This window comes from Xyrauchen texanus, chromosome 30 (genome assembly GCF_025860055.1).
Source record: "Xyrauchen texanus isolate HMW12.3.18 chromosome 30, RBS_HiC_50CHRs, whole genome shotgun sequence".
In the NCBI taxonomy this organism is placed as follows: domain Eukaryota; kingdom Metazoa; phylum Chordata; class Actinopteri; order Cypriniformes; family Catostomidae; genus Xyrauchen; species Xyrauchen texanus.
Window position 1 is genome coordinate 37451298 of NC_068305.1, and position 9521 is coordinate 37460818.

At 36.0% G+C, this 9521-nt stretch overlaps 1 protein-coding gene across 2 annotated transcripts in view; it reads right to left on the reverse strand.

Moving 5' to 3' along the window:
• LOC127623782 (sorting nexin-9-like) overlaps nt 1–8862 on the reverse strand; it is a 36350-nt gene extending 27488 nt beyond the window's left edge. For both annotated transcript variants that reach the window (XM_052098294.1, XM_052098293.1), the window contains exons 1-3: nt 8586–8862; nt 2707–2787; nt 1007–1081 (exon numbers count right to left, since the gene is read on the reverse strand). In XM_052098294.1, the coding sequence (XP_051954254.1) occupies nt 1007–1081; nt 2707–2787; nt 8586–8597 (168 nt within the window). In that variant the 5' untranslated portion in view covers nt 8598–8862. The remainder of the gene's footprint in view (nt 1–1006; nt 1082–2706; nt 2788–8585) is intronic.
• Nucleotides 8863–9521: the final 659 nt, after the last annotated feature.

Consider the following 9521-nt stretch of genomic DNA (forward strand, 5'->3'; position numbering starts at 1 on the left):
CTTTTATATTGGTAAAGCTGATTCATTGGCTTATAATTCACCATTTTCAGATTATTGGCACCTGTTTGTCCATTTAAAATCAGTCTAAACTTTAAAGTGTACATTTTCAAATATTTTAAGTGAACATTGTGTACAAATGTATATTTTTAATTAATAATAAACTTTTTATATATTATTCAAAGTGATATAAATGGCCAGACAGATTGACTGACATTTGCCAATTTGATATTATTTGCATTGACCGTTTTGTGCAAAAATAAACGTTAATTAAAAAAAAATGTGGGCAAGTCTCATATGCGGACCTAAAATGTGATTACTGTATATCATATACAGTGAAAGACTGACTGTTTTGAGTAATTATTGTGTCACATAAACAGTCTTTTAATTCAACAGTTTTGGATATGTCTCATTTGCTATCATTAAATTGCATCCCTGTATACAGTTGAAGTCAGAAGTTTACATACACATTTAAAATTAAGTTTTTGACAATTATTGACAATTCGAAAACATTCCCTGTCATTCCCAGTCAGTTAGGATCACTGCTTTATTTTAAGAATGTGAAATGTCAGAATAATAGTAGAGAGAATAATTTATTTCAGTTTTTATTTCTTACGACACATTCCCAGTGGGTCAGAAGTTTACATACACTTTGTTAGTATTTGGTAGCATTGCCTTTAAATTGTTTAACTTGGGTCAAACTTGGGCCTTCCACAATCGTCTCACAATAAGTTGCTGAAATTTTGGCCCATTCCTCCAGACAGAGCTGGTGTAAATTATAAACTTTTGGCCACCAGTGTACATAAATACATGCAGTACGTACATATACTCAATATCGGCAATTAAATAAATGTAAAGGCATTTAAAAAAACAATTAAAAAAATATCGGTAGAGCACTAATAATATTTGACGTACAGTATACAGATATATCGGCATTTGGCTACCCTTCTCTCCAGATATTGTATCAATTTTATTTCCATTTAAAATTCCATATTGGACAGCTACTTACGTCTAAATAGTCCTCTGGTACCAATCCGACCTCTCCTCTGGAGTTCCGTGCCTCGATCCATCCTCCACCAATGTTCTGGGAACAGAAGGGAAAAAAATCATTCATCCAAACAAACTCTCAGAGCAAACATGCAGAATCAGGTGTTATGCAACATTAAGTACCCGGCATACTCGCGGTGAAGTGCTTCTTAGTTCTTTCACTCAGACCCAAAAAGAAACTGCTGAGCTACGACATAATGTTTGCAAACTTTCAGAAACAGGCCACGCTGCTGGGGGAGGCATTTACAGGAGCATTTAAAAATGAGGACGCACAAAACATGTAAAATCCTAATAACTGTGACATTAAAATGCATTATCAATGCCTTCATGCCTCATTTTATTAGTATGATTCACACAAGATCAGTAACAGAAGCTGTTTTACCCACTGTTAGTACTCTTAGAATTAGTAGTACTTCAGCAGACAAAAGAATGATAAAAATAGGCATCTCTCACTTTGGGCAGAAGTGTGAATGGCTTTCGGCTGCAGATGGCAGATAATTGAAGCAGCATGTCAAACAACAGAGTGAATAGGCAGTTTTAAGTAGATGTAATCCTTTTGCAGACTAATTAACCCCATATCAGTTCGGCCCACGAAGACCTCGGATTGAGGTCAGGGCTTTGTGATGGCCACTCCAATACCTTGACTTTGTTGTCCTTAAGCCATTTTGCCACAACTTTGGAGGTATGCTTGGGGTCATTGTCCATTTGGAAGACCCATTTGTGACCGAGCTTTATCTTAAAGGCTGATGTCTTCAGATGTTGCGTCAATGTATCCACATCATTTTCCTTCCTCATGATACCATTTATTTTGTGAAGTGCACCAGTCCCTTCTGCAGCAAAGTAACCCCACAACATGATACGCCCCCATGCTTCACAGTTGGGATGGTATTCTTCGGCTTGCAAGCCTTTTTCCTCCAAACATAACGAAGGTCATTATGGCCAAACAGTTCAATATTTGTATTCCGGCGTGGTGTGCGGAGATGAGTAGGGTGGCAGCTTTTGAGGAGGTGGCAAATAGAAGGCTGGGGATTGGGGAATTGTTTGTCAGGAAATGGGGTAAATATTTAGCGTTTTGGGGGGACTCTCGAGGAGGGGATGGGGAGAGAGAAGTTAAATTATGTTTGTTTATTATATATTTTTTATTTTGTGTATTATTACATGTGACCACAGCGGTGTTTGGTGGGGTTGGTGCATTGGGGAGGGATATTAATGGGGTTTAAATGTTAAATGTTGATTCAATGTGTATGTGTTGTGTTTTTTCCTCTGTTGTGTACTTTTGAAACAATAAAAATGTTAATTACAAAGAAATGAGTTTCAATGACATCAAACTAAGTGTATGTAAACTTCTAGCTTCAAGTGTAACTCTGCATGCTGGTATGTTCCTGTGGAGTGATCTGATCTGACTGAATAGGAATACGTTTTTGACCTCAAAAAAAAGTGTTGCTCCAGGTCACCGATGACGTGCACCAATCAGTAAAAGGTGTTTAGAAGCTGGTACAAAGTTTTTCCTGAAAGTTTTCTCTGGCGAGCTGTTCCAAACCACAGAAACAAACTCAAAAACACCTTCAATTTGGCCAGATTTTGTTCAAAATGACATCACGCCCATTCGTTCTTCAATTGCATAGGAGTATGTCGGGACCTTTTTGGAAGTGAAAGACTCACCTGATTTGTAATTGTGATGGTCTCACCCTCTCGAACCGACAGCTCATTATTACCAGGCTCTGCCGTGAAGTCATATAAAACCTGTGTGGATATACAGACACAAATATGTTGAGACATGTCAGTAATGGTTAATTTTTTTATGGAGTATAACTAGCCCGACTTGTTCGGCAGGATTTATTCCAATGGAACCCTTGAAATCACATGTCCCATGTGTTAACGTGTTTAACTTGCATGGTATATGGATATTTGTATTTTTTGTATAATAAATGAGTTGTGGCCATTTTACATGAACATGTCACCTCTGCAAATTATACACACAAAATCGGTCGAGGAATGCCCCTCCCCCACACTTGACTTTAGAACAAGATGAGGCATGTCGACCAAGAACAAAAAAGCAGGAAAATGTACCAAGCAGTTATCAATATTGTTATAAGTTATTTACATGAACTAATAATTAAAACTACTTCTACAGCATGCATTAATCTTGGTTAAAGTTCATTTCAACGTATGTATTATTATTTTTATCAAATATTGTACATTAATGCACTAGGATCTAACAATGAATATTTGTATACTGATTAATCACTATTAACAAAGATTAATAAAAGCTGTAAAAAAGAAAAAAAGAGTTAATTGTTATTTCATGATACCTAATGCATTAAGTAATGTTAACAAATAGAACCTTATTGTCACGTGTTACCAATAATTTATAACAAAACACAGATACAGTATTGTTGATCAGCACAAAAATCACCCAAACACAGCTCAGAAATTATGAAATCTATTGCCAATATTTGGGAAGGGATCATTGACAAATTTTGCAATTTCATAAACATGGCATAATCTCATATGATACGCTGCTCAGTGATTTCCTACCCCTGGCGCTAATAGCTAGTGCATTGCTGACTGAAGCGGTCAATGGGTACTGTTTTTGACACCATTTAGTAATCTTTAATGACTAATCATACAAGGCCATATCGCGATTCAATCTTAACTAAACCCATAATTGTCCATTAACGGAAATCATACCAGTGTCTCAGAGGTCAAAGTTTACAGATTTCAAAGTTATTTCCCTCAACATGTACTTACTGCAAGTGTTGATTTTACAATTGACACGCTGATTTTTCCAAATTAATGTGAAAATGACAATGAATAAAAATGTAATATTACATGTTCTTAGGAGTGCTGACTCCTCTTCATTGTGTGGCTGGTTTTATTTGTGGATTGCATTTAAATTACCAGTTTTACAGAGAGTGGTCTCCCAAAAAACCCCCAAAAAAGAAAAATGCTTATTGAGAATGCACCAGACAAGACATTGCCGATAACATATTAATCCCCGATTAGTTGATTTTTAGTCAAAGCTGATTTTAATCCTAATTATATATATATATATATATGAGGTTACGTTTTCTTTTTTTAAGAAAATACAAATTCCACAGTTAAGAAAAAAAAAATTTCTACAAAGCTTCCCTTATATTGTAACACACACAGAATCACTTTACACACACTCTCTCTTCTATCAAAATTGCAAACAGTGAGGTCTGTATAAACAGTGTCTCTCTATGCAGGGGTTCATTACTCAGACAGAGAAAGTCTCTGTGCATAAGAGTTCATGTCTAATTCAAATTAAATACATCTTTAAGGAACTATACAAACATCAATGAATCACGAACCCTTTGATTTCATAATTGTCCGTGGTGAAATATAATTGTCAGTCCATCTCAAGTGGTCCAATACAGGTTGCTTGAACACTTTTAATTTTCCTATTTATTAATTTACTTTTTGAGTGATTACCTCTATCCTGCAAATGCACCAGTTTGTATTTTTTTTATTTTACTTGATTTAACCACAACGGCCATCTTTGTGTAATGGCACGCAACAATTTTTTTTATACAGCCGTTTACGGAAACCACAATATCTCGGCTCAGTTAGGTCCTAGATCCTTGGACAAAAATGTATCTCTAGAGCACATTACAAGGTACATATACAAACATTTTGCACATTCTTGTTCCCAAGTCTTAGAACTAAAGTCCTAATGTAATGATCACCAAAAGTTCCACATTTAGGTACAAGTTGTAACGGGAAGGGTTCGAGTCTATGTCTTAATTTTTTAGGGGGTACCTTGGTAAATATAGTTTGCGTGCAGTACATTTCATGTTTGAGACACTTTTTTTAATGGGGGCAAGACACTGTTCATTTTTGTTACTTGTTATGCTTATTTTACATCTGTTCATTTCTCAAAAAGCATGAATAAAGTAGGCCTTTCCCCAGATTTCTACTAGCCCTAGCTCTGTAACCAGTGGAATCTCATCTTTTTTTACAGTAGAATGCTACCATAGAGGACTTACACTCACCTAAAGGATTATTAGGAACACCTGTTCAATTTCTCATTAATGCAATTATCTAATCAACCAATCACATGGCAGTTGCTTCAATGCATTTAGGGGTGTGGTCCTGGTCAAGACAATCTCCTGAACTCCAAACTGAATGTCAGAATGGGAAAGAAAGGTGATTTAAGCAATTTTGAGCGTGGCATGGTTGTTGGTGCCAGACGGGCCGGTCTGAGTATTTCACAATCTGCTCAGTTACTGGGATTTTCACGCACAACCATTTCTAGGGTTTACAAAGAATGGTGTGAAAAGGAAAAACATCCAGAATGCGGCAGTCCTGTGGGCTGAAAATGCCTTGTTGATGCTAGAGGTCAGAGGAGAATGGGCCGACTGATTCAAGCTGATAGAAGAGCAACTTTTCCTGAAATAACCACTCGTTACAACCGAGGTATGCAGCAAAGCATTTGTGAAGCCACAACACGCACAACCTTGAGGTGGATGGGCTACAACAGCAGAAGACCCCACCGGGTACCACTCATCTCCACTACAAATAGGAAAAAGAGGCTACAATTTGTAAGAGCTCACCAAAATTGGACAGTTGAAGACTGGAAAAATGTTGCCTGGTCTGATGAGTCTTGATTTCTGTTGAGACATTCAGATGGTAGAGTCAGAATTTGGCGTAAACAGAATGAGAACATGGATCCATCATGCCTTGTTACCACTGTGCAGGCTGGTGGTGGTGGTGTAATGGTGTGGGGGATGTTTTCTTGGCACACTTTAGGCCCCTTAGTGCCAATTGGGCATCGCTTAAATGCCACGGCCTACCTGAGCATTGTTTCTGACCATGTCCATCCCTTTATGGCCACCATGTACCCATCCTCTGATGGCTACTTCCAGCAGGATAATGCACCATGTCACAAAGCTCGAATCATTTCAAATTGGTTTCTTGAACATGACAATGAGTTCACTGTACTAAAATGGCCCCCACAGTCACCAGATCTCAACCCAATAGAGCATCTTTGGGATGTGGTGGAACGGGAGCTTCGTGCCCTGGATGTGCATCCCACAAATCTCCATCAACTGCAAGATGCTATCCTATCAATATGGGCCAAGATTTCTAAAGAATGCTTTCAGCACCCTGTTGAATCAATGCCACGTAGAATTAAGGCAGTTCTGAAGGCGAAAGGGGGTCAAACACAGTATTAGTATGGTGTTCCTAATAATCCTTTAGGTGAGTGTATATCTGCACTGTCAAATCCTGTTGCCTGTCTTTTTGCAAAAAAAAATAAAAAGGCAGCTGCGTTTGCCAGAATAATTATGTAAGAAAATACAGTAAAAAATGTAAACAACTTTACAGAACAACCTGTAAATTTTACAGTTTATAATGGTTGTAATTTAATTTACACGACCATGCTGGGACTGTCAAAAAAAGAAAGAAAAAAAGTTACATTTACAGTATAATAAATTCATAAACTTGATATTAGCCATCTGAAACTGTAAAAATCTGCTTTTTACTTTATAAGGTATTTGTTAATCTCCGTAGTAACTACAGAAGGGCACATGATGACACGAAGTTCATCAATAGTGGCTCTTCCAAAAGCATTGACCAATAAACATGTATAGACAGCGCTCAGTGTCACACACAAACACTAAACACCCTCAGGGTAAATGTGAGATTTAAATAATGCAATAAACATTAACTAACTACATCAAATATAACACAGAACACCCCAGTGTATGTAACTGATATTAAAAATAAGATGAAACATAACTATTTCCATAAAATATAATGCAGTTGAATGGGTCATGCAGGGAATTCTGGGAACACCAGATCTTTTCATTTTAACAATACTTTACTGTAAAAAGTACATGTACTCTCTTGTTAAACAATGCAAACTTTTACAATTAATTGTACAGGAAAATCTTATTTTTTTTTCCATCTAAAAATGTTACTGTATATTTATTTGAAAATCAATTAGCATTTTATTTCTGTAGTATTTTACTGTTAAAATTACAGACATTTTTTACAGTGTGTGAAAATGTCAGGTTTCTATCTGGTCCCCCACCAGAGATATTCAACCCGAAAGTGAGGGGAGTTTTATCTCGCCCCCATAAAAAAAAAGGAGAGAAGTCTCAAACCTGAAATGATCTGCATACACAATATACTAACCTAGGTACACACAAAAAATAATTTAGGACTGAGACTGGAACACTTCCCATTATAAACTGCCCCTAAAAGTGGAACATTGAGCAAATATTGATTATTACATTAGGACTTAAGTTCTATGTCTAAGGAGCAAGAATGTGCTAAATGTTTGTATATGTATATGCAATGTGCTCATCAGATCAGTTTTTGTTCCGAAGAACTAGGACCATCCTGAGCTGAGATAGTGAGGTTTCAGTAAACATCTGTACTACCAAAATATGTTGTGTGCCATGACTCAAAGTTGGCTGCTGTGGTTAAACCAAGTAAAATAAAAAATAAAAAATGGTGGTTTTGCATTTGCAATAGCAATAGCAATACGTAGAGGTAATCACACTCTTAGGGAAATTAAAAATGTCAAAAGCAATCAACTTTACAATTATTGGACCACTTCAGATGGATTGACCAAAAATCATGTGCTTGGATATAATAATGTGCAGGACAAAGAGGATATAACAACAGAAATTAAATTAAAGCAGACAGACAGGATGAGCTCATCACAGAGTTTGTTCTCCATCATTAGAAACATATTCACTTTAGAAAGTGAAGAGAGCAGACAAAATTAAGCAATAAAGCAGTCTTACTAAATTACAAGTAAAATCTAAATAAAAATTTGATTCAAGTTGATGTGTTAAGAAAATTGCAATAATGTCCAAATGTCACAGCTATCAATCTATTGATCAATCGAATCAGATGGATGAATGGAAAACATTACAGTAGTACAATTATTAACATATTGTTCCATTTGGTGTTTATATGGTATACAAAAGTAATTTGAAGAATACAATGGTACATGTCCAAAAACCACAGTGGTGAATGTAAATGGAGCACAAACATTTTACAATATAAAATAATGCAATGCAATATAAAGTAATTTAATAGACAGACATCTCTAGAGACTTTACACATTATTTCAGAAAGGATCTGCATTCAGAAAGCAGTGAGTGCCAGTGATATGGGTAATTAGTTAGTTTGTTGGCTCTATGATTAACTAATCTTGTTCAATGATTAACACTACATATCCCAAAAGGCTTTGCAAGATGACGTCACGCGGCGCACTAAAAATGTCACAAGACTTGTAATGATCCATATTTTCCTGTTTACCGAAAAGACCCTAAACCGCGTTTAAAATGGAAAAAGCTCAATTTGCTAACATTTTAGATGGATTTGAGAGATTTCAACAAGTCCGCTAAAAAGCTAATGAAGCTTAATAGCACACAAAGGACAAATATATCAGCGTGTGTTTGGAAATATTTTGCCAGCCCAAACTGTCTGATCTCAGTGCAAAGAGATTAAAACATATCAATCACAAACTTTAACCCAACATGTGGCACATGAATCCTTACCTTTGATTCCATTATGCACGCATTAACCAGTCATTACAAAAAACCTGTAGCTTTAAGGCGAGAAACTCTCTCTGCGTCCCTTCGTCATCCACACATTTCTCTGGTGCGAAAACGATCCTTCTTAAACTAGTTCATTTTAAAACTAGAAACTGTTTATCATCTGGCTTTGAACCCAACAGACTCAGAAGAAGTGCCTCAGAAATGTGCAAACACCCAAACTCGTTGTTTTCGCCAGTTATGAGCTGATCAACTTCAATGCAGCTGAGTGTATTTCACATATGAGACACAACCGGAAACAAACTCTGTATGTGACCTGAATGTTTTTTAAAAAAAATTTTTTTTTAATATATATATATATACAAAATAAACTACAAAATAAATACTGAACACAGCTGTTGCATGTGTGTAGGGGCAACACATGTATTATTATTGTTAAAAATACCTATTCAGTGTAGCCTAATACATATAATAGATAAATATAACGGATTATCATTACTAATACGACTTACATTTTTACTATAACTATAATTTGTATACACTTCATTATGTAAAGTTTAATGTTTACTATATATGTACAGAATTTATAAAAACATAATTTTTATAACGTGGCTATCTAGAACAGGGTGCTAAAAGACATATTTCTCTCAATTGTGCATTTTTATAAACGTAATATGCACAAAATAATTAAATACACATGCTATTATATAAAGAAAAGAAAGGAATCTCTGACAAGGACTGAAAGAGATGCAGAAGGTCAGATGTGCAACTAAAAAAGAGGATAAGTACATCAGAGTTTCTAGTTTGAGAAATAGACGCCTCACATGTCCTCCGCTGACAGCTTCATTGAATTCTACCCGCTCAACACCAGTTTCATGTACAACAGTAAAGAGAAGACTCAGGGGTGCAGCCTTATGGGAAGAAGTGTAAAGAAAAAGC